The sequence below is a fragment of the Pipistrellus hanaki genome (genome assembly GCF_964339955.1).
Source record: "Pipistrellus hanaki genome assembly, chromosome: 8".
In the NCBI taxonomy this organism is placed as follows: domain Eukaryota; kingdom Metazoa; phylum Chordata; class Mammalia; order Chiroptera; family Vespertilionidae; genus Pipistrellus; species Pipistrellus hanaki.
In genome coordinates this window covers 59574312-59600040 of record NC_140510.1, presented here as the reverse complement: position 1 = coordinate 59600040, position 25729 = coordinate 59574312, and the positions used below count along the sequence as shown (strand labels likewise).

The 25729-nt window shown below is 43.4% G+C and overlaps 1 protein-coding gene across 2 annotated transcripts in view; it reads left to right on the top strand.

The window, feature by feature from the left end:
• The first annotated feature begins 1824 nt into the window (after positions 1-1824).
• Positions 1825-25729, top strand: part of ARMC9 (armadillo repeat containing 9) — a 100709-nt gene continuing 76804 nt past the window's right edge. For both annotated transcript variants that reach the window (XM_084891779.1, XM_084891780.1), the window contains exons 1-9: positions 1825-1975; positions 4468-4553; positions 6383-6508; positions 6704-6874; positions 8656-8811; positions 12839-12931; positions 14321-14345; positions 18595-18752; positions 20973-21071. In XM_084891779.1, coding sequence (XP_084747905.1) covers positions 4503-4553; positions 6383-6508; positions 6704-6874; positions 8656-8811; positions 12839-12931; positions 14321-14345; positions 18595-18752; positions 20973-21071 — 879 coding nt within the window. In that variant the 5' untranslated portion in view covers positions 1825-1975; positions 4468-4502. The remainder of the gene's footprint in view (positions 1976-4467; positions 4554-6382; positions 6509-6703; positions 6875-8655; positions 8812-12838; positions 12932-14320; positions 14346-18594; positions 18753-20972; positions 21072-25729) is intronic.

The window sequence follows — 25729 nt, the reverse complement described above, 5'->3', positions numbered from 1 at the left end:
TGACTCAGATCTCTGGGAAAGACAAGGACAGCACTCACCGCCCAGGGGGACTCTGGTCTTCCTCACTGTCAGGCCTCCCTGCGCTCCAGCTCCCTGGCAGCTCCCGTGGGGGCTGTATTCCCAGCAGGGTGAGCTCTCCTTCCAAGAAATCCAGCAGCTTGTGAGACGGGCCAACACCCGGGTCCTCCGCCTCTATTGTGGACTCTGGGCCAGGAAGAAAGGTGGCTCTGCATTCCTTACAAAACACAACTTTCCTGGAAGGGATTTTTTTTTCTTTTTTTCCCCTAAGCAGTGCCTTGCAGTAGTTCATCTTTCGCTTGGTGCCTTGTGTTTCAGTAGGCTGCTTGTTCAACCTTCTGATGAAATCCAGATCCTGCGCTTGCTCAGAGACATGTTCTTGCTCGGGGCGCCCCCTGCAGTCAGTCCAGCTGGCTGCCAGGCTTGTTGGAGCAGGTCAACCTCAGAGGGCTTCACCCCCTCATCCAACTCAGGGGTTACTGCTTACCAGCTCCCCCCTCACTGGGATTTGTACCCTCTTCCTCTGCTTTTGTCTCAGGTCTTTGCCTGTCAGTAGAGACAGCCTCCGGGCATTTAGTTGCCTACCACAGCTGCAAAGATGACTTCATTCAAAGCTATGTAGCATGCTGCAGGGATGCATGACTTCCCACCCCCAAGGAGCTCCAGGGCCAGGCCCACAGTGGGGTGTTGGCTGCAGAAAACTCAAATGTGTCATTCTTTTCTTTTCTTTTATTGATTTTTTTTTTTTTTTTTTTTTTTTTTTTTTTTTTTTTTTTTTACAGAGAGGAAGGAAGAGGGATAGAGAGTTAGAAACATCGATGAGAGAGAAACATAGATCAGCTGCCTCTTGCACACCCCCTACTGGGGATGTACCTGCAACCAAGGTACATGCTCTTGACCAGAATCAAACCTGGGACTTTTCAGTCCACAGGCTGACGCTCCATCCACTGAGCCAAACCGGTTTTGGCAGATGTGTCGTTCTTAAATGCTTCTCTAAAGGCAGCTCCCCTACCTTCGCCATGCCCTCTTCCCTGTCTCCACCCTCTTGGATGCCTGGAGAAGAAAGCACGGAGATGGGAAGACGGACCCCACCACATAGCCTCAGGGTCTGGAAGAGAAGGATTTCTCCATCTCCAGCCAGAATTGGGCAACTTCAGTTCAAGAGCACCAGGTACAAGGAGAGATAAGATTAGCATTCCAGAGGATATGTTTATTGACTTTAGGGGGTGAGGGGAACATTGATGATAGAAACATGGATTGGTTGCTTCTCTTACAGACCATCGAACCTGCAACCTTCTGGTGTACAGGACAATACTCCAACCAACTGAGCCACCCGGCCAGGGCTCCAGTTTTATTTCTAAAAAACAAATTTCGTGCGGGGGTGGGCGGGGAAGGTTTTTCCAAAAATCACTGCAAACTGCTGAGGTGGCGTGGAACCCTTGTGCCAGAAGCTTTAAGCAGATCTTGGGCGACACGTTCTGAGGTGGTCCTGGGTCACTCCAGGAAAATGAAAAATAACGAATCCCATCTTTTTCCGCGAACACGGCCCAGTGCATCTTCTCGTGCGGGTTTCGTTTTTCCTGGGATCCAACTAGCTCCTGAGGCTGGAGCCTGAGCCTGTTGGGGCTCATCCGCAGAGCTGGGAGCAAAGCCAGGGCCCGCTGGCGGGAAGGAACGAACGGGCGCACGGCAGTGGTGTAGGGTAGAACCCGAGACACCGACACACAGCGGGCGACCCCCAGCGGGCATCTCCGCCTTACTTCCGCCCCAGGAAAGTTTGCCCCCTGAATTCCCAAAGCTCCCGCTTCTCCTCCCAGTATGCTCCGCGCCCACCGTGCCCGTGATTGGCTGCGCCTCCCCCACGTGACGGGGAGCAGGCGGCGGCGGTTGCCCGGGCGACGGCTGGAGAGTTGGCGGCCGGGCGGGGAGGGCGCGGGTCCCCGCGGCAGAGCCCCAGGTAAGCACGTCCCCGATGGTCCCGGGCCACCCCGAGCCCGCGGCCCCGGGAGGGAGGAGCAGCGGTGGGACCCGAGGCCGCGGTGCTGATGCGCCCTCTCCCCAGAGAGAAATCCCGACTTCTCGCTGCGGTCCCGGGCGTGGGCCGAGGACAGGCCCAGCTGCTCCCCGCCACTAAATCCTTGATCTTGTCTGCAATGGGGCCACCCTTGGCGGGGGTCCCTTCAGATCGGTAGTGGCGGTGCGAGCGGGTGGCCTGGGATTTCTGGATTCACCCCCTCCGTTATCTCCATCATCTAACCACCCTTCCCAGGCACCCCGGTGAGGTCCATATTTCATTCACTCCAAGAAAAAAACGGGATGCTTGCTGTGCAAATTCTTCTTCCAGACACACCCCGCAGTCTTACCCTTAGTCACAAACCCTGTTTATTATATAGGAATTCAGAGGCTGCCACTGCAGCCCTCAGAAGTGAAGAAGTTTCCTCTAGTTTCTCCATGAAGTACAGCAGTGGCTCTCAAGCCTGAATGTGCATAAAGATCACCCAGAGAGCTTGATTAAAACAATTTGGGGCGTGAGATCAGGGTGGTGCTGGGAACCTCCATTTGCACAAGCATCCCAGGTGATTCGGATTCAGGTGGTGCAAACCCAGGATAATGCTGTGCAGTGGTTAACGTTGGTCTGGATTTAAATTCCCACTTTCCCACTTACTAGCCGAGTTCTTCCTGGATCAAGCTCTGACCAGGAACCAAACTGGCAACTTTTCAATACTTGGGATGATGCTCACCCAACTGAGCCACACTGGCCAGGGCCTCAACCTCATTTTTATTTCAACATCCTGGCCACACAAGTTTCTCCATCCTCCTTACTGTTAGTTTTCTTTCCCTCCATCATCCTCATCCACCCACAGTGTGGTCATGCACCACCTCCAAAATTTTTATTTCAAGCACGCATCCCCCTCTCTGACCACCACTCTCTTTAAAGCTCACTTTAAGCAGGTCTTTGGCCCCATTACCTTTTCTCTGGCTTACAACTCCCTTATGTACCTCCCTACCCCCTTCCTAGCTTCAATGCTCCATCACTGTTGTGCTTGTTTTCACTTTCCCCTATCTTCTGGGAAAACCTCACTCTGATTAACCTAACTCAGACACCGAAGGTGGAGAAAACTAGAAATTGTGCACACTTTTTGTCAATGTTTAATATGTTTACTTGGGAGCAGAGGGAGGGATTAGTGACTGTGTTCATTTACATCAGATTAATTCTAATTCCTTCCTTAAAGTAGATGAATTAACCTTATCATTAAATTCCGTTCTGTTCTAAATACACTTTGTGGTTTTGACTATTTGAATTGCATACCACATTATAGCACATTAGAAAACTAAATAAAAAAAAACTAGTCTTCCACAGTATCGCCAGCAATCCTTGACTTTCTCATTTACACCATCCTCTAGTCCTTGTCCACATTCATTGTAAGTGTAGGAAGAATTACTGTTACTAATTACATAGAAGAAAGAAATTACTTTTGACTTTAGCGATCCCATTTCCTAGTGCTGCTATAATAAATTACCATAAGCACAGTGGCTTCAAACAACACAGGTTTATTATCTTACATTTCTGGAGGTCGGAAGTCTGAAATGGGTCTCACTGGACTAAATCAAGATGTTTGTAGGACTTCTAGAAGATTCCTGTATTCCGTGGCTCCTGGGCACTCCTCCACTTATAAGGCCGGAAAATGGCTGGTTGAGTCTTTGGCATTGACCTCTTGCTTCCCTCTTTCCTTTGGAAGGAGCCCTGTGCTTACACTGGACCTACCTGATAATCCAGGCTACTCTTCCTGTTTTTTTAAATAATTTTTAAAATTTTCACCCAAGGATATGTTTTTATTTATTTGAGAGAGAGAAAGAGACAGAGAGAGAGATTGACGTGAGAAACAGTGATCATTTGCCTCCGGTAGATACTGTGAGGGTTCAAACCTGCAACCTAGGTATGTGCCCTGACTAGGAATCGAAACTGCAACCTTTTGGTGTACTGACAATGTACCAACAGCTAAGCCACCTGGCTGGGAATATTCTTCCTATTTTATTTTATTTATTTTTAAAAATAAATTTTATTGATTTTTTACAGAGAAGAAGGGAGAGGGAGAGTTAGAAACATCAATCAGCTGCCTCCTGCACACCCCCTAGTGGGGATGTGCCTGCAACCAATTTACATGCCCTTGACCAGAATCGGACCTGGGACCTTGAGTCCAAGGCTGACACTCTATCCACCGAGCCAAACCGGCCAGGGCTATTCTCCCTATTTTAAATCATGTTTGGCAACCTTAATGTCATTGGAAGCCTTCATTTCTTTTGCCTTATAATATGACATATTGACAGCTTCTGGGGATAAAGATGTGGATATCTTTGGGGACCATTATCCTGCAAACCACAGCCACCTTTTTGTGACTTCACAGATGTTTAGAATGAAAGCTTTTGTTTAATATTTTTGCCTTGTAGAGATTTTTGCTGAGAATTAACAGTAACCTTTCAATATGGGGGATATCCTGGCTCATGAATCCGAATTGCTTGGACTAGTGAAAGAGGTAGGTATGTAACACTACAGAGAAAGCCCGCGAAAACTGGTAAAGCTTGCATTTACAATGCGGCAGGCTCTATAGTGCCTTGCCCGTCTCTTCTGTCATTACATCCCAGTTATCTATTTTCCATGACTCAATTTTCCCTGTGTTTACATTTTGTTTTCATAACTAACTAAACTGAAATCTTAAAGCTGCTTTTAGAATTCTTTTAAAGAAAATTATAAGAGCAACACATAGTTATGGTAAACAGCCTGAAAGTATAAACATTGAATTTCCCTGTTCTGCTCCTGCAATGACCATAGCTAATGATTTAAAGTATTATCTTTCCAGACTTTTTTCTATGAATACTCAAAATACATTCACAGGCCTGTAATTTGTTTCACAAAATGGGATGGTCCCATACACATTGTTCATGTAGCTTGTCATTAGTCCGCCAACAATAACAGCCTGCACGTCTCCCTGTGGTCCTCACCTTTTTTAATGCTGTAGAGCTGTGATCTGTAAACTGCGGCTTGTGAGCCACATGCGGCTCTTTGGCCCCTTAAATGTGGCTCTTCCACAAAATAACACAGCCTGGGCGAGTCTATTTTGAAGAAGTAGCATTAGAAGAAGTTTAAGTTTAAAAAATTTGGCTCTCAAAAGAAATGTCAATCATTGTACTGTTGATATTTGGCTCTGTTGACTAATGAGTTTGCTGACCACTGCTGTAAAGCATTTCATTGAGTGGCTGCATCATAACTTCTTATCTGGTGCCTATTGTTGGACGTTTTGGTGTCCCAAGCGGAAAGCTTTTGAAGGGTAGGACCCACGCCTTCTGGTGTCCTCTGCTGCTTTTAGTGTGGGTGGCACATAGTTGCTGTTAAAGAAACGGTCGCTACTGCTTTCCTGTGAGATCCAGCTGTCCACTGGGCATCGAGAGGTGCAGCGTGGAGCAAGGACGAGGCATCCACCTGGAGACACAGCTTTGGGATTTGTTGGCATGCTTATGAATAAATTATTTTTTTCAGTATCTGTAGATACTTTAATAATAAAACTATTTCAACATAAAAAATTCAGAGCCTTCAAAGTCATGCATGTGAACGGCAAGCTATCTAAATGCATGCATGTCTAAAAGAAAGAAGCAGCAGGACAAAAACTGTCTATACTCAAATCAACAGGAGAGCTTTTTCAGAATGAAAAACTTAATAAGGTTCTTTAGGTTATCAATGCATGAATAAATTCTTAACACAGCGGAGGGCTGTGGACAGGCCTGAGGACAGAGTCACGGGAGAGGAGGGAACAGAAAGGTGCGACTGACAAAGTGGGAGGCGGGCGGAGTGTCACGAGCAGCGGTGGAGCCGTGGTGCGGGATGCAGGGCTGGGGCGTCAGGATCAGCAGTGCTCTGTCCGGAGGCCGCTGATTGTACTGCCCGTCTTCTCCTGACTTCTCTTCAGCACAGGCATTATCTCTCATTCCTCTGTTCCAAGTAACAAATCCCCAGAGACCTACCTGACCCAGAGCCATCAGGCCGTCTGCCCATCACTTACTTTTTCCGATGGCTGCAAATGTGATTTATTTCCTATTAATAATTATAATGAATCATGGAGCTCACATTTTCCTCCTGAAAGCCAACTTATTTTCTGTAAAGAAGCATTTTTTATGTTACCGTCTTTGTAGGCTTTTAGTGTATATATGGAAAGTAAATTCTAAGCTGGATCCCAGATTCTCCCCATAATGACAGTCCCTTAACCCCATTAGATATTGGTGATAATATTGAACTGGTGTAGTTACATCAAAGGGAGTTACATTGTTGACGTTAAAACAGAGAACTATACATTTGTGGTCTCTTTTATAGTATTTAGATTTTGCTGAATTTGAAGACACCTTGAAAACATTTTCAAAAGAATGCAAAATGAAGGGAAAAGCATTACCTAAAACAGCCCGTAGCTCTTTAAGGGACTCCAAATCATCGATAATCCAGGTAACATTTTACTTTTTTAAATTTCTGTTGATAATCGAAATGCTCCCAGTTCGTAAAGAATGCTGCTGCTTGAGCATGTTGGAATCTCTTTGGGGGACCTGTCAGAGTGTGAGGTATTGGGAGGGCTGTGAGAGTTTTGGGTGACGGAAGAAAGGACACCCATGATTGGGCTTCAGTCTGATGTCTTCTCCACAGAAGGACCTCATTGCTGCATTTGACGACGGAGCCCAGAAAGTGTTCTTCGATTTGTGGGAAGAGCACATTCCCAGCTCCATCCGGGATGGTGACTCCTTTGCCCAGAAGTTGGAGTTCTACCTTCACATCCATTTTGCCATCTATCTTCTGAAGCGCTCCGTGCGGAGACCTGTACGTTCCCTGTGAGACAGTTGGTCCGAATAGTGTGTTAGGGAGAATGATAGCTGTTATGTTTCCTAATGAGCATTAATTTAGTTTATGGCCATTTTATCATAATGCTGAGGGTAGGTGTCTTGTGTCCTGATGAATAATTTTCTACCTCATTCCCAGCAGTTTCGTCTTTCTTCCTTTCTTCCTTTCTTTCTTCCTTCCTTCCTTCCTTCCTTCCTTCCTTCCTTCCTTCCTTTCTTCCTTCCTTCCTTCCTTCCTTCCTTCCTTTCTTTCTTTCTTTTTCTGTTAATCCTCACCAGAGGATTTTTTTCCCATTGATTTTTTATTTTATTTTTTTTAGAGCAAGGAGAAGGGAGGGAGAGAGAAGGAGGGAAGGAGAGGGAGAGAAACACATTTATGTGAGAGAGACATATCGATGGTTTCCTCCCATACATGCCTCAACTCGGGCTGGGGATTGAACCTGCAACCCAACTATGTGTCCTTGATCAGAAATCAAATCTGTGATCCTTCAGTGCATGGGCTTACGCTCTAACCACTTAGCAACACACTGGCCAGGGCAGCAGTTTATTTTCTAATTCGCTTAGAGAGTTAACAGTTTCTGTAATGAAAGCTACATTGTTTTTCTGAATACCTCAAGTTTTTGAAAACTCAGCAAACATATGCATGTATGTCTAAGAACACATATGTAGACCACATATATATTAGAAGACGAGTTTAAGCATTAACAGTAGAAAAATGGTATGCCTGTGCATTCGTTAAGTGTAGCTTCTGAAGTCTTTCCCAGGCGCGGCTGGGGACCTGCAGAGAGGCTGCCGGGGCGGGTGAGCCTCCCAGTGCAGAGCCAAGGAAAGGGAGCAGGGCCGCGCGGACATTGGACCACGTGCACTGGGTTAGTGGCTGGTCCACGCTCTACCTGCTGCCTGAGGACCTGCGTTAAATTATTGAACTGTCAGGGGGGCCAACAGAGGGGACAGTGATGGAGGGAGCAGCCCTACAGAACATTATAGTGGCCATTGTTGGAAGGCTGTTCCTAAGATAGCACTGATGTGGGTACCATCATGGGAGATTCTCATTTCCTTTGTATTTATTTATATTTTCTAAGTTTCCCATTGATATAAGTTTTAAAAAATAAATAAACATGATATATTTTTTACTTCTGGTTCTTACAATGTAGGTGCAGTGAGATGCTTTGATTATTAGAACAGGCTGTGAGGGGGGTGTCCTGGAAGGAAAATGCCAGATTCAAGGCTGGAGGCGCAGGAGGAGATGGAAACCCTGGGCAGGACTTGCTTGGATTTCGTGTGGAATTAGTGCAGCAGGCAAGATCACTGCTCAGTTACCATAATGAAGGAAAGGAGTGTGATGTGGAAATTTGTTTCAAAAAACTCACCTTTTGAAATCTCTCCTACGGGAATCATGGAAATGCTCACAAATATTTATGATCTCGGGAATGTGGAAACTGTACCTATCTGATAATGGGGAGTTGGTTAAATTGTGACAGACCCACAAGATGAGGTTTTGTCCTGCCATAATACGATGTTTATGATGAATTGTAAGACTGTGAGAAAATGGTAATAAAGTAAAAGGCAGTATATTGAATATGTCTGTTCTCTGATATTCCTGACAGTTTCATGAAGGTGAAATTGCGGGCGCTGTCGGAATGACTGGAGACAGCGCACTTGCCGGCGCCGAGGCTGGAGAGAGATGTTGGGGTGGACAGTGGGCTGGGCTGGCTGGCGTCAAGCAGGGGACCTCAAGCGAGCATCTTCCCTTCCTCGTAGGACAAAGAGGAATTGGATGAAAGGATTTCTTATTTCAAAACCTACTTGGAGAGCAAAGGGGCAGCGCTGAGCCAGACCACCGAGTTCCTCCCTTTCTATGCGCTGCCGTTTGTGCCGAACCCGATGGTGCACCCGTCCTTTAAAGAGCTCTTCCAGGTGAGTGGCGGCCTCTGAGTCTCAGTCTGCAGCCCATGGCTTCGCTGTGTTCACGCTGGTGCTTCCAAAAGGTGCTGTGAAAGCTCGCGTTGGCTTATGTTGCAGTTAAAGAATACTCAGATGATTTGCTTTAACAAACTTTCCCGTGCTATAAAGTGTGATTTTTTTTTTTTTTTGGTTGCACCATGATTTGTTAAAATAGACAAGAACATAAATATTTTTACTATACTAATCTCTTAAATCATTCTGTGTATACTTTTTCAGTATTGGATGGATAATTCAATTACGTTGACAGTAGCCTGAAAAAGAACTAGAGTACTTTACATAATTGCTGGTCATATATAGATTTTTAATTGGTTTTAGAGAGAGAGAAAAAAAAAACAAAACATCAATTTGTTGGCCCACGTATTTATGCATTCATTGGTTGCTCCTGGTATGTGCCCTGACCAGGAATCAAACCTGTGACCTTGGCATTTTGGGATGACCCTGAAATGAACCGGCCATATATTTTAATTTGTAATAAAATTCTCACTTATTTGGTGTATATTTGGTTACCTGATTTGTACTATTATTACCATCAGACTATTTACCTATAGGTCTTTAAAACATTTTTTTAATTGATTGACTTGAGAGAGAGAGATAGAGAGAGAAAGTTGTTCCACTTACTTGTGCATTCATTGGTTGCTTTTTGTATGTGCCCTGATCCAGGACCCAACCCACAACCTTGGAGCATATTGGGACGGCACTCTAACCAACTGAGCTACCTGGTCAGGGCCTGCCTATTGCTCTTTTAATTTTTGGTGGGTCGGGGCCAGGCATGGAGTGGGCCAGAAGGCGGAGCCTGTGAGGCAGAGGCGGGGCAATGCATGGGGGCAGGGCAGAGGGTGATCTTTTAATTGTTATACTTTATTTTATTTTAAAAAAATACATATTTTTATTGACTTCAAAGAGGAAGGGAGAGGGAGAGATAGAAACATCAATGATGAGAGAGAATCATTGATTGACTGCCTCCTGCACGCCCTACACTGGGGATCGAGCCTGCTACCGGGCATGTGCCCTTGTCAGGAATTGAACTGGGACCCTTGAGTCCAAAGGTTGACGCTCTACCCACTGAGCCAAACTGGCTAGGGCTCTTATATTTTATTTTAGTTAAAATTTCAGCATAATATTTATTTAATAAGATTTACCTATTATAGTAATTTTTGTTGACTTACTAAACTGAATATGTCCCACAGAATTTTATTGAAGTGTATTTTGAGCCTGAACTGTTTTGATATAGATTGTTTATCTAAAGATCTTATACTGTTCCCAAGAATCTATATGGAGCTTACTCCTCTGCCATTGAACATTGGATGCAATTCTCCTGAATTGCATTTCAGTTTCCTATTCCATTATGATCCAGTAAAACAACTTTCTCCCTCTTTAGTAGCAGCTGATAAACCAGAGGCTGACTGATTCACCAAAGCAGGCTTGTTGTAAAGTAGCCTACATTGAATTCTGTGCTTATTTGTTTTGTTTTTGGTCAGTCCAAATTTAGTTTTACCACTTTCTTCTCCGAGAAGGGTTAGGAAGGTGGTAAACTTGACAAGGATGGCAGATTTTCTCACAGTAAAGACTTCAGTTTGTGAAAACTATGACATAGCAGCATGGCTACAGCTTAGCTGAGGGTGAGGTGAAGCTGGCAGTCAGGCATTGAAGACCATCAGTATTCATGGAGCCGTTTTATTCCTTTTTTTTTTTTTTTTCCTGTTTGCTACTCCCTACATATGTTCTAATAATGGTCATCATAGATACTTCAGTGTGTATGCATAATAAAATCTAAAGTTAATGTCTTTATTCTCTTTCTGACCTTACAAGGTTCTGAGAATGTGTTAACCTTATCATCCCCTTTCCAATTTATGTGCTATTATCGTCAAATATTTTAGTTTAACCCCACAAGTTAGACTTTTTTGCTATTTTATGCTGTCAGTGTGTGCATAGCTTTGTCCTCACCTTTGCCCATATTTTGCTTGCTATCTCATCTCACACTGAGGACCTTCCATCTGGGATCATTTTCTGCTCCAACTTAAGAACATTCCTTTAAAATCCCCTTTGGTTGTGGCCCTTCTTTCAGTTCTCCTTTGTCTGCAAATGTTTTGACTGCATCCTTGAGTTCAGGGTAGTAGACTGACAGTTACTTTCTTTTAGCACATTGAAGGTACCATCATTTCGTCTCCCAGCTCCCATTGCTGCTATTTTAAATTTGGCCATCAGTCTAATTGCTGCTACTGTATAGGTGGTCTGTCTTTTTTGCTGGCCTTTAAGACTATAGTTTCACTACAGTGTGTTTAGGGACACCCAGATGTTCTGTTTTGTTTTGTTTTTTTGGTCTTGATTTATGCTGGCCAACATAGCAGTCCTTTCATGGGATTCTTTTCTGTACATGGAGTGGCCAGATTATTATGATCTTTGAGCGCATAATAATCTGGCCACTCAGTGTATATCCTATATAATAAAAGGCTAATATGCAAATTGTCCCCTCGACCAGGAGTTCGACCAGCAGGCAGGCCAGCCAACTGCCCATGTCCGCTTCCGCTGGCCAGGCTGGCTGGATCCCACCCATGCACGAGTTCATGCACTGGTCCTCTAATATATATATATACACATACACTGAGTGGCCATATTATTATGCATTCAGAGATCATCATAATCTGGCCACTCAGTGTATGTGGAGCACAGAGAGCCTAACACTGTGTTAGTTTCCTGCAGCTGCCCTTGCAGAGGACCACAGACAAGGTGTCTTACAACAACAGAAACTTACTGCCTCACAATGTAGGAGGCCAGAGGCCTGAAATCCAGGTGTCTGCGGCAGAGCTGGCCTCCCTGCCAGGCCTCCGGGGGAGGGTCTCTCCTTGCCTCTCCAGCTTCTGGAAGGTTCAAGTGTTGCTTGGCTCGTGGCAGCATAACTCCAGCCTCTGATCTGTCCTTACATGCCATCTTCTCTCTGTGTCTGTCTGAAATTTCCTTTTTCTTATAAGGACACCATTCACGTTGGATTAGGAGCCCACCTTCTCTAATACAACCTCATCCTAACTAATTACATCTTCAGCCACCCATCCCCAATGACCTCAATTCTGAGATTGGGACACAGTTCAACCCATAATACACACACATTATAAATAGTTATGCTGTGTCAGGGAATTATGAAATCTTTTTAAAATGCAAGACTTTTCTGCTTATCTGGCAGTATTTTTTGAAAGGTAACACATTGGATGACTGGGTGAGTGGGGCAGGAGGTGTGGGTGAGGATACAGAGCTGGAGGAGAGCAAGAGGGGAGGGCGGGAAGGTCTGTGGGCGCTGGGCAGGAGCTCGGATCCGTGGATAGGAAATTTTGGTGATGCAGCTTCATTTTGGTGGAACTTCTTAGTTTGGGTAGTAGATATTTTTATATAAAGACTGTGAGGAAAATTACCCTGAGAAAGGTTGTTGCTTATGACACCTTTTTCTTTCACTACTTATTTTTTTCTTCTCAGTGAGCATTACTTAAGAGAAATAATTTATTTTTAAGGAGCAAGTCAAACTAAAAATATATTGTAACCCCTGACACGATGGAGTACGTGAGGCACTGTCTTTCTTCCTTACCCACATGAGGTTTGTGGAAGCGAGTGCCGTGCTTCGGGAGGCCGTAGGTAACGTGGTGGTCATTGTGTGCCTGCCAGAGCCACGAGTGCCTGAACTGTTCTGGATTCTTTTGGGTCATCAACCTAATAAGGTTACTTGTCATGCTTGTGTTTAAGTCACACGAAATATTCAAATCATGTACAGAGTTATTTTCCCCCTGTTTATGAAAGAACTCTGTTTTTCCTTCCAGCTGGGACTTGAATCTGCTGTAAATGAATTGGTCAGTTGTCCTAAAATCTGTGTTTTAAGCACCATGCCACTGTCAAAACAGCTAGCTTATTTAACCCTGAAGGCCACAACTTGATGATGCTGTTGGCATTTAGTGACCTAGCTTTTATTTTATTTTCCTTGTTCTTTTTCCTTCAGGATTCTTGGAGTCCAGAATTGAAGTTGAAGTTGGAAAAGTTTCTAGCTTTAATTTTTAAAGCCAGTAACACGCCAAAGCTTTTAACATTATATGTATCCTTTCAAAGCCGGTGGAGACCACCGTGGTGTTAGAGTGCTCGCTGGCTTAGACTGCCTCACAAACAGGGATAACTGATGAGGCCATTTTCACGTGCACCGGTGAAATAGTAATGGGAGGGTGTGCCGAGGCCCATAAAGGGTTGACTTCTGTGGCATTGGGTCTCTGAGAGTGGGTAGGGCCCTTTTTTTTTTTTAAGAGAAATGGGAAGAGAGAGGGAAAGACAGAGAGAAACACTGATGTGAGAGAAACGCATTGATTGATTACCTCCTGCACATGTCCTGACCAAGACCAGGGCTGGGAGGAGCCCTTTACTGGAATTGAACCCAGAACCTTTCAATCCATAGGCCAACACTCTATCCACTGAGCCAAATTGGCTAAGGCTTTAAAATAAATAAATAAATAAACAAACAAATAAATAAATAAACAAACAAACAAATAAAATATATTTTATTGATTTTAGAGAGAGAGAGACAGAAATATCAATGATGGGAATCATTGATCAGTTGCTTCCTGCAAGCCCCCTACTGGGGATTGAGCCCACAACCCAGGCATGTGCCCTTGACCGGAATCGAACCTGGGACTCTATCCACTGAGCCAAACCAGCTAGGACTAGGGTCATATTTTTATGTCATGTGTTAGAAGCTGTGTTAGTAGGGGGGTGGAAATGTCTTTTTTGAAAAGTACTCCTTGGAATAACTATCCCTTTGTAAAAAACTGTTCAGCCATTTTTAAGCCTTGAAGCCCTGGTTCATGGGTTATGAGACCATATAACTTGTTATTCAAATTGGGACTTTTTTTAAAAAAATTGATTTCAAAAAGGAAGGGAGAGAGAGATAAGACATCAATGATGAGAAACAATCATTGATTGGCCACCTCCCACATGCCCCACTCTGGGGATCGGGTCCACAACCCAGGGACATGCCCTGACCAGGAATCAAACCGTGACCTGGTTCATAGAACAGTGCTCAACCACTGAGCAACACCGGCTGTGCTGTCTTCACCCCAACCCCAATTTCCTGGGATAAAGCTTTAGCACCAAGTGACAGTTAAAGGGCACGAATTCAGATTTGCACGTTTAGTAGAACGTTTTGGTAGCAATGGGGAAGGTGTTTTGAAGGGGGTAAGGAGGCCAGTTAGGAGGCTGTTGAAATAGTATAAGACTTGGATGTACAGGGAGGCAATTGACATGGAGAGAAGAGGATTTATTTGAGAGCGAGTTGCCCAAGTGATGAGAAGCCAGTAACCATCTTAGCTGTTGGTAGCACATTAGGGAGGAAGTGGCCTTCGCTATGCTGAGAATCCTCTTTCCACCATGCTGGGGTGGGAGACCCCGAGGACTGCATCCTGAGTGCCCACTTTCCTGAACTGCTTTCTCATTCCAGAAGGAGAATGGACAAAGTCACAAAGGTAAACCCTGCCATGTAGATTAACGGAGTTTTAAATAACAACCTTGCCAACTCTAGTTTTAAGTAGTGAGATGGAGAGAATTCCAAAGACTTGGAGAATGAGGGTTTTAAAAGTCTAAATATTTATAAAGTGCTTTGCAATTATTTTTATCTGAGATTCCTTGAGGCCCACTCTTCGGGAAGGCTGGTGTTTTAGCTTTGTCTTGTATGTGAGGTAACTAAGATGGAGAAATGAAGCAAATCCAGGCGCCGTGCCCGGAACTGCAGCCGCGCAGTTAGAAGACCCCGGGGGGGAGGAATCGTTTTAGTATCTTCCGCTTTCTCGGAATATCTATTCTTATAAAGCATTTCCATCTTTTACCTTCAAGGTAGGAATTCCAGTCTTAATTTTTTAGCATTAAAATCATGTTTTTCCATGATTAGTCATTTTTACTGGAACAGTCACTTCAGAAAGATAAGAAAGATTGTAGTTATCATGAAATTGGCCAGAGTTGGGGTTCTTTGCCTGAGTTTGTCTTTGATACTGCATTATAAAAACCACTCACATGTTTGTGCTGAAAGTACCGGATGTGCTTCGGGCGTTGGGTAGGATAGGCGGCATCATCCTCGGTTCCAGCAGGTGGAGTCTCACCACATGGAACAGCGCATGTCCCTCCTCACAGTGAGTAATGTTGGTGAGGATTTCAGAACTTCCTGCCATTGTCCCTCCTGTCTCTCTTTAGAAAGTTGACGTTTTCTAAAGAGAGGAAACATTGATCAGTGAGTTAGGTCTTTGCTTTCCAGGGACTGGACAAGTGAGGGATGCTTTAGTGGCTTCAGATGAGAAGAGTTTAGAAGTTTGTTTTTGTGCTTGGTAGCCATGCAGATCCCCAGCCCAGCAGCTCTGAATTCTGGTTCTGCCAGCTGTGCTGCCCCTCTTAGACCCCACTGACCTTTCACGGAGGAGCCACAGTCCTGTGCCTGAGCACGGAGGAGCAGGGTACAGATGCGGCCTCCTGGGGTCCACATGGAATGGTCCCAGGGTTGCCAGGCTGCAGCCTTAGAGCTTCTCAAGATGCTGTGCCCCCAGCACAGTTCTATCCGAGGACAAGCCCCTCCAGCCCATCTCTCAGCTGCTCAGGCCTGCTCCCTACAGTGTTGGTGCATTTCCCAGGCCCTGGCTGGGCAGCTCCCGTGCAGCTTTCTCACACCGGCACAGCTGGAATCGTAAATTAAGCTGCGTGCTCGGGTCTTGCCCTGCAATGCCTGGAAACGTTTCTTTGCCCCACTGTTTCTACTGCTGTTGCTGCCTCGCATACCACCTCAGGTGTGAAACAACAGCATCATTTTTTATTATCATCATCTTGTGTGGGAACTGGACTCACTTAGGCAGTTCTCCCTTGCGATGTCTCCAGGGTGCAGACGGAGCTGGCGCAGCCATCGCCAAGGCATCCTCACCTCGTTCACACATCTGCTGGCTGGTGTTGGCTGTCGGCTGGGGTCTCAGCAGACCCCTTGACTGGAACACCCACATGGACTCCATGTGTCCTGAGCCTCCTCAGGGCGTGGTGGCCTGGTTTCCAGGATGAATGTCCCCAGAGAGAACCAATGGAAGCCGTGTCACCCTTTCTAACCCAGCCTCTGAAGTGACTCAGGGTCATTTCTGCTGCATGCTCTTCCTTAGAATTGAACTCCTGTGGTCAGAGGGAAGGGGAGTTATACCTCACCTCCTGATGGGAAGGAGAGTCAAAGACTTTGCAGTCATATTCTAAAACCACCACCCCTCTCACGGGTCCCAGAGAACTGCCTCGGCCCCGCACTCAGGCTGCTCAGCTCCTGCTCAGATTAATTCTCTGGATGCCCTGGCACTAGGGGAGGGAGGTGGTGAGAAACTGCTTCCAGATTCCTGATTTTCTCCAGCCCCTGAGACCCCAGCATACCCTGCAGTATTTGAGGCTAGCTTTCTGCTGGGAACAGTGATGTCTCTGAAAAGTGGCCCAATTTTGCAGGCAAAATAAACATGGGAGGGGAGTGCAAATAGAAGAACCTGTATTTTGCTACAGATCTTTTCATTTGAAATTTCAGCAAGGAGACCAGGGTTATTGAGCCTTCTTTAATTTTGTTTTAATTGAGTTTTCTTAGGAGAGCCAAGCAAAATTGAGTCTGGCAGGCACAGTGTGTTTCTGTGGCTGAACACATCCCGAAATGCAGTATTGCCATGCAGGTCAGACATTAGCTCTGCAGAGCACGTGCACCAGGGGCAGGCCCAGTGTCAAGACAGCCAGTGGTCACCTCTTTGTCTCCTCCTCCCAAAACTATAGTTGCACTGACCATAAGGCACAGACATGCTTCCAATTTAATTCTAGGCTTAGGTGTTGGGGGGAAGGGGGTTGTGTGTGTGTGTGTGTGTGTGTGTGTGTGTGTTTAATCCTCACCCTAGGAGCGAGAATATTTTTAGAGAAAGTGGAAGGGAGGGGGGCAGAGAGAGAGAGAGAGAGAGAGAGAGAGAGAGAGAGAAACATTGATTGGTTGCCTCCCACACAGCCCCAACCAGCTGGGGATTGGATTTGCAACTGAGGTACATGCCCTTGACTGGGAATCGAACCTTCCACCCTTCGGTCCATGGGCTGACATTCTAACCACTGAGCAAACCAGCCAGGGCAACAATTCCATATTTTAAGATGATCATTTTGTCTTGAACAGCTAAGGGATCTCTAAAATGAAATCTCATCTACTTCTTTAAAAATTTTAAAAGCAGTGCACTTAAATGAAGGAGGAATGTTAGCAAGGGGAGGAGGCTCAACTGTGGGGAAGATCGCCACCACTTTTCTTACTGTTCCATTGCTCAGGAACAACAGAAAACTTTCTGTGCCCTTAACTGGCGTTCTTTCAGAGTGCTCAGACCTTGTTTAAAATTCAGAATGCAGTTCTTCAGACTTTGGAAATACGAAGAATCTCAATAAATTTCACTAGCATGAGTAAGCCAGTTTCATTAAAATAACGTGGAATAAGACATCTCCATTAAAAGTTGAGCTCTCACATTGCAAGGCGTCTTGGCCTAGATTTCCTTGTCTCATAAAATGTTTGGCAGGATAAAAGAGTCAATTCTGTTTAATGCTCAGAAGTAAAGTTGGTGTTTTGTGCTGTGACTCAAACAGCTTACAGTCATGTTCAGGTCCCGTTTGTCAGCAGCGAAGGTGTCTGCAAGGTGATGGCTCTGGAGAGCAGGCTGTTTGGCTAAATGGTGCATTTGAAATGGTCACAAACGTGTCAGCCCAACTGCCTTCTCTCCTTCCTGCAGGCTGCGGGCAGTTAGATAGATCTCTTTTCCATCAGTGCACCATACTTTGAAGTTGTCACAAATTCCAGTTCTGGGTTTCTAAGGCAAAAGGTCCATAAATAGGCTCTTACATTTACATTCATTGTATGGCGAGTTTCGAGGGGAAGAGTTCCTTAGTGCGTCCTCTTTACAGGGGGTCTACTTGGATGACATTGATGTTTGGGAAGTCATTTGACCCAGCTAATGGGTTTCGGTACTTCATTCAGTATCTGCCACTTGGTATGTGATGAGAAAGTTCACACAGACACTCTCTGAACTTATTACTAGGAAATGGGATTATCGGTATCCTGTAAAATTTTCATTGTTGGAAGTTCCAGTTCATGTAATTTTGAATTTTGTACATATGAAAATAAAATTTGTATATATATTTTTAAAAACCCATATACTCAGATGAGGATTAAAAACAAATAAAAAAAGTGGCAGAATGAGCACCTGGAATCTTCTAGATTCTAGTTTTTCTCCAGCATCAGTCTAGCAGCCCTAACCTTTACTTAAAATGAAGAACTGCCTCACAGTTATGAATTGTCCCCGAAACAACCTTACAGAGAAAAAACACACAAGTTTGGTTCAACCATTTTGCTAGCTGACTATAGAATGAAATGTTGAATTTGTTTCTTATATATCAAGAGAAGAACTGAAAGAAATTGTGTGGGGTTCAGTCCAGGAGAAAGATTTTATTAGGAAAACGAGAGATGATTTAATTGAACTACCAGAGACAAAAAATAAAAAATCAGTTATTGCAAAACACTTTGTAACTAAATGTGGCATGAAATATAGAAGGAAAGTGTTAGACATAAATAGTGTCAAGTTCATTGTTATAGCAAAATATAATAGGCATGGTATTCCCTTGAGAGGAATGCTTTTTATTTTGCAGGGCTTTTTACTTTTTTTGTTTTATTTTGTTTTAATATAAATATAAATATCTCCCTAGAAATGTTGCAGCAGCTCCACCAGCAGCTGCTAGAAGCTGAGCGAAGGTCAATGACATACCTGAAACGATACAATAAGATCCAGGCGGACTACCACAACCTCATCGGAGTCACGGCAGAGCTGGTGGATTCTCTGGAGGCCACAGTCAGTGGCAAGATGGTAAGGAAGATCCCCAGCGATTCATGTCTTTTCAACATAAAGATGTACGGGCACGAACCATGTTGAAACGTGATTCCTGGCCACTCCCAGACGTGACTTTGCCTCTCTGATTCACAAAGCCAGAGTGCACACAGGAGACCAGGCTGACCTGTTATGCTGCTTACAGCATTTTATACATTTTTCCTGACACGTTATTGCTCATGTCTTTATTTCTCTACCTGATTCTTAATATCAGTAAAGAATGAATTGGCAACAGAAAAAGACTATATAGTGGCATATAAAGAAGAGGGCAGTGACCTTCTAGTATTAGGAAAGCTATAGATTTCACACACTGATTTTGGATCCAGTTAACCTTTCTGAACTCTGTTAATCTGATAGATTTTTTTTTTTATTGATTCTCCTGTGTTCTAGTTAGTAGTCATATCATCTTCAAATAATATTTTTGTTTTGCTTCTTTCATTATATATCTTTTTTCCTTCTTAGCATATTGTGGCTAAGACTGTGGGACATTCTTAAATAACAAGATCGTGGGTATCTTTGTCTATTCCTGATTTAATGGGAGTGACTCTAGTGTCATACTTAATAAAAATTAGTCTAATAAAATCTCTGTGTGGTAATAAAAAAAATTTTAAGTGGATGTAATTGGAGGTTCACATGCAATTTTAAGAAACAATGCAGAGAGAGTGCTTGTAGAGTTTCCCCCGTTGTAACATTTTACAAAAGTATAGCATAATGTCTCAACTAGGCTATTAGCACTGATACAATCCATTGCTCTTATTCTGATTGCCCTAGTTTGCTTGTGCATGCACGCATGTTTGTGTGTGTGTGTGTGTGTGTGTGTGTATGTGTGTGTATTAAGCTTTATATAGGTATTTTTTTATTTTTAAATATTTTTTTGATTTTTTTTACAGAGAGGAAGGGAGAGGGATAGAGAGCTAGAAACATTGATGAGAGAAAAACATTGATCAGCTGCCTCTTGCACACCCCCTACTGAGGATGTGCCCACAACCAACGTACCTGCCCTTGACCAGAATCGAATGTGAGACCCCTCAGTCCACAGGCCAACATTCTATCCACTGAGCCAAACTGGTTAGGGTGCTTTATATAGTTTTTATCACTAATGTAAGTTTGTGTATTAAAATTGTTTTTAACAACTTAAAATATGATTACAAAATATATATTGTAAAAATTTCAAAAATATAGAACTTTGCAAAATTAAATTACCTGTAATTGTGTCATTTAATAATAACACTTGTTAACAGCCCATGCTTTTTTCAATATTTATATACATGTTTTACAAAACTGGACTCTAGTTCACATAGGTTTCTAATCCGCCTTAATATTCATTCAGTCATGTGCTCATGACGTCATAAAATATTCTTCACAGTGCCTCACTTCAAGTGATTAGGCTATTAAACATTTAGGTTGTTTCCAGGTTTTTACTTTTATAAATTGTAAGTATAGTGGGAGATATCCTTGAGGATGAGCCTGCCTCACATTTTTTAAAGTTGATTTACTAGGTAGAAACCTATGCTAAGGTCCTTCAAGGAGGCCGTGCTAATCTGATTCCACTGAAACAGTTCATTCTCTTATACCTTGTCAACCATGGGCATTATCAATAAAATTTTTATATTTTGTAAATTTGATCAATGAGAAATAGCATCTCGGGATTTAAATATGCATTACATTGATGACACATGAAATTAAACATTTTTATATACTTTAAAAATATCTACTTTTCTCGCCCTAGCTGGCTTGGCTCAGTAGATAGAGAGTCAGCCTGCCAAGTGAAGGGTCCTGTGTTTGATTCTGGCCAAGGGCACATGCCTGGGTATCGGGCTCAGCCCCCAGTAGGGGGCGTGCAGGAAGTAGCCAATCGATGTTTTTATCTCTCTCTCCCTCTCCCTCTCTCTGTCCTAAGTCAATAAAAACGTTTTTTGTTTTTATTAAAAAAAGCAGGAAACAGTATCAGGAGTAAGGGGTTGATTCAAAGTCTCTAAGCCACAGAAAACTTTAGAAAACTAAAACTGAAAAGTATGCAATGTTTTTGACATTTAGAAGGACATTGGTGGTGCTTTACTGAGAGCTCATGAGTTAAAGCAAAATTTCCTCTCTGATCCTTAAAGAAGTCGGCTAGAGACAGCTGTGACTGCCAGGCCACCTCCGCTGTCTCTGGGTGGGTCTCATCCTTTGACCAGCCGAACTCAAATGTCTTTATAGATCACCCCTGAGTACCTGCAGAGCGTCTGCATTCGCCTCTTCAGTAACCAGATGCGGCAGAGCCTGGCGCACAGCGTGGACTTCACGAGGCCTGGGACGGTGAGGCTCTGTGCCCCTGATCTGCCCCTTGACCCCAAAAAATATTGTAACTAGTCCTACCGGCGTGACTTCGAGGTTGAGCATCAACCTATGAACCAGGAGGTCATGGTTTGATTCTCAGTCAGGACATATGCCCAGGTTGCAGGCTTGATCCCTAGTGGGGAGTGTGCAGGAGGCAGCTGATCAATGATTCTCTCTCATCATTGATGTTTTATCTCTCTCTTCCTCTCCTTTCCTCTCTGAAATCAATAAAAAAAATATATATTAAAAAGATAATGTAACTAAAAAACTGAAAGAGCAGGATAAAATAACATTCAGAGGCTGCCCCTCAGCTGATATTGGGGTCTGTAAATTCCCAGGAGGAGAAGGCGGTTTTAAAGGAGTGAGCAGTTGGAAGACAGCCACCTGGGGAGAGGCATGTTCTGCTCTGCCCAGTGGCGCTGCTAGTGGGTGCCAAGTGCTGGTACCAACAAGGGGGAAATATAGAGCAGGAGTATTCTTTTTCACTTTTTACTTGGAATAATTGCCAACACAGAAAAGTTGCAAAAATTGCACAAAGGACACTGGGTAGCCTTCACCCAGATTCAGCAGAGTTTATCCATTGGTTCCTTTACTTTCTGTCTCTTCACAATCTGTTTTCTGAAGCATTTGAGGGCATGTACCATGGCCCATTATTCCTAAATTCTTCAGTGCAGAGTATATTTCTTAATAGGAATATTGTCCTGTATAACATGTGATTATCAACTTAAGTAAATTTAATATTGATTCAATATTCTTCTCTAATCTGTGCATTTTCCAGTAGTGTGAGCTGAGCCATTCATGTCCCTTACAGCTTGCTGCCGATTGGAAGTCCAGGGCTATGCATTGCTGTCACATCTCTTAGCCTTGTTTACTCTTGAACATTTCTGCGGTGTGTTTGTTTTTTTTTTTACTTTCATGAAATGGAGATTTTAGGAGAATATAGTCCTTTCCCTTTTCTAAAAATATAACCTTTTGTGTTTGATGTTTTCTCGTGATTAGGTTGGGTTTGCATCCCAAGCCAAATACTACATAGGTGCCATCGTATCCTTCTTAGGCTGCTCATGTGGAGGCCTGTGCTGTTGAGTTGGGGTCCTAACCAGAGGAGCAAGTACTCTAGTCTAATCTCCCAGGGAAGTTTTCAGAGTTCATGAGCCCAGGTCCCTGGACCTCACACCACCCTGCTGCCTGGTCCAGGGCTGAGTGGGTGCAGCCAGGTACATTGGATTAGGAAGGAGGTGCCAGGGGATCCTGAGGCATCCCATGGGTCAGAGCTATGACTTTCAACTAAGGGGGTTGCCCATTAATACTGGGGTCTTTATAACATACTAGGGCCAGAGAAACCAAGATGGCAGCATAAGGTATACACCTGTATGTATAAGAAAAAGCGAAAGGAGTTCATCACCACCAAACCAGGATTATATGAAATGCTAAAGGGTATTCTTTAAGAAGAGAAAGAAGAAGAAAAAGGTAAAGATAAAAAGTATGAACAACAAAGTAACATTAAGTACATACCTGTCAACAAGTGAATCAAAAAATCAAGTGAATAAAAAATCTGATGAACAGAATAAACTGGTGAATATAATAGAATCAGGGGCATAGAAAGGGAGTGGACTGACAATTCTCGGGAAGAAAGGGGTGTGAGGAGTGCGGGAAGAGATTGGACAAAAATCTTACACCTATGGATGAAGACAGTGGCGAGAGGTAAGGGCATGGGGTGGATGGGGGAATCTGGAGGGGAGCTATGGGGGGGAAAAAGAGGAACACCTATAATAATCTGAACAATAAAGATTTATTTTTTTTTTTAAGAAATAATTGGAAACCCAGGATAAAACATTAAAAGAAATTCAGCTACCATTAAAAAAAAAAAATACTAGGGCCTTTTGTAGTATTAAAAGAATAATTTATTCCCACCTTGGCTGGTGGCACAATAGTTATAGCATCAGCCTACATAACGAAGGGTAACAGGCTTGGTTCCAAGCCCTGCTCCAGTTGCGTGTGGGAGGTAACCAATCAATGTCTCTCTCTCATATGAATGTTCTCTCTCTAACTTTCCCTTCCACTCTCTAAAAAGCAATGGAAAAAATATCCCCAGGTGAGGATTAATAACAACAAAAATAATAATGATAATAAATGATTCTCGGAAGGAAGGTGGGTGGGTGGGAACTCATCAACCAAAGAACTTGTATGCATATATGCATAACCCATTGACATAGACAATAGGGTGGTGAAGGCTTGGGGGTAGGGAGCAGGGATGGCCTGGAAGGGATCAATGGGGGAAGAAGGGGAATATATGTAATACTTTCAACAATAAAGATTTAGCCCTAGTTGCTTTGGCTAAGTGGATAGAGCATTGGCCTGCAGACTAAAAAGTCCTGGGTTCAATTCCAGTCAAGGGCACATGCCCAGGTTGTGGGCTCAATCCCCAGTAGGAGGCAGCCAATCAATGGTTCTCGCTCATCATTGATGCTTCTATCTTTCCCTATCCCTTCCTCTGAAATCAATAAAAATATATTTTAAAAAAACAATAAAGATTTAAAAAACAGAAATAAAATAAATTTGAAAGAAAATAAAGATGAAAAATGAGGACATATGTAATACTTCCAACAAAAATAATGATATTCTAATATATGTATGGTGTCAGATGGGTACAAGATTCATTGGGATAATCATTTAGTGAGTCATATAATTACTGGAGTGTACATCTGAAACCTCATTCTCAAGTAGGTTTGAAACAGATTATTATTATTATTATTATTATTATTATAACATTAAAAAACTCAAATATGAGACATGAAAAAATAAAAGTAAAGAAGTTGTGGTTAAAACTCATAGGAACAGAAAGTAGACTGGTGGTTTCCTGGGGCCGAGGGGTGGGGAAATGGGAGATGTTGGTCAAAGGGTAAAACCTTTGGTTATAAGATGAATAAATCTTGGGGTTCTGACATGCAGCATGGTGACTATAGTTAGAAATACTGTATTATATACTTGAAAGTTGCTAAGAGAGTAGATCTTAAATGTTCTCACCACAAGAAATAAAAGGTACCTGTGTGAGGTGATGGACATGTTAACTAATCTTATGGTGGTAATCATTTCACAATGTATACACGTATCAGATCATCACACTGTACACCCGAAACTTACAGTGTTATACGTCAGTATCTCAATAATGCGGGGGGGTGGGGGGGGTGGTGATAAGTTGTGGTTAAAGGAAAATAAAGGTAGGAATAATAAAAGTAAACCAGGGCTAAGCTAGTACAAAAATGCATGTCATAAGTTGCTGTACATCTGGAGAGAGGCATATTTGGCTCTCAGGGCTTGTGCAAAAAGGGACATGTGAGCAGTTATGTGATTTATAATGAAGAGAAAATAGTTCTCTAATATTTATTATCCACTGTGTGCTTTACTAAGCAGCCTAGAAAGCACAATAGTAACGTGAATGCAGCCACAAGTTCCCCAAATAGACCATGTCAGCATCACTGAAGTTCCTAGGTGCCCTGCAGACAGCGAAAACTTTCCAAGTAGGTGTGTTACTATTGTAAATTAAAAACATTTTTTAAATATTGTAAATTAAAAACATTTAAACAGAAGGTCGAACAAGTGGCTATTCTGGTGCTAAGACCTGATGAATCTTCATTGAAAGGACGTGATAACGAGGTGAAGAGCAGTGACCTTGACCATGTCCCCTGGGCGCGTGGGGAAGTGGCCTAGCAGGACCACTCCTTTCTTCCCTGCCTTCCATTTATTCATTCATTCCAGGTTTGTGGTATAGAATCCCATCCTGTCTCACATAGGCAGGAATGCCTGTATTTCCATTTTCTGGTGGTGGAGTGGTACACCAGCTTGTTTAGAACTGCTATCATGTTAATAAGGAGCAGTGTAAAGGGAGAAGGGCACAACATAGCTGCCACTTTATCCCATTAGAAGCTAACACGTGTCCGGACCTAGTCCTGCCCTCCTTCCTGTTAAGAGCCACGAAGGCACAGAGCCACAGCCTGAGAAGCCAGGGGAGAGAGGAAGAGGTCTGTTTACTTAGGCTCATAACCGTTTTCATTTTACTGGGCTACTCAGGAACAGACAATAAAAGCTGCAACAAATCTTTTATTGTTCCTAGTAAATTTATCTACAAGATGATAAAAAGTGGATCTGAGTCATGGTAAAAGTACCAGAGAACATCGTAGTTGATTAGGTGTGGCTAATGTTTTAGATCAGATTTATAATATGTGAAGAGAAACTTAGGGTACAGTTTAAGATGGGATGTCTAGTGACTCAACTGATAGGATTTAGGATGGAAGGATAAGGTTGCTTTTCTTTTCTTTTTCTTTTTTCTTTTTAAGGGAATAAATTCTACTCTAGGTCCAAATAGTTTCATCAATTTCAAGACCAGTAGGCAGGCACAGACCAGCCTTTTTTATACCATATTTGGTCAGCATCTCCTTGGGTGCTGGGTCTACCCTGAGTGTTCCACGTCATTGCACTCTGAAAAGGGGCTCGGCGGGGGCCCATCAGAAAACTGCTAGGCTCTATCAAGTTCAGTGCATTTGGTACCAGCTTCTGAATCTGGATTTAAAAAATCTGGCCTTCTGCAACCTCATTCACTGCTGAAAATTCAAAAGGGCTCAGAAAATAGCACCTTCTCC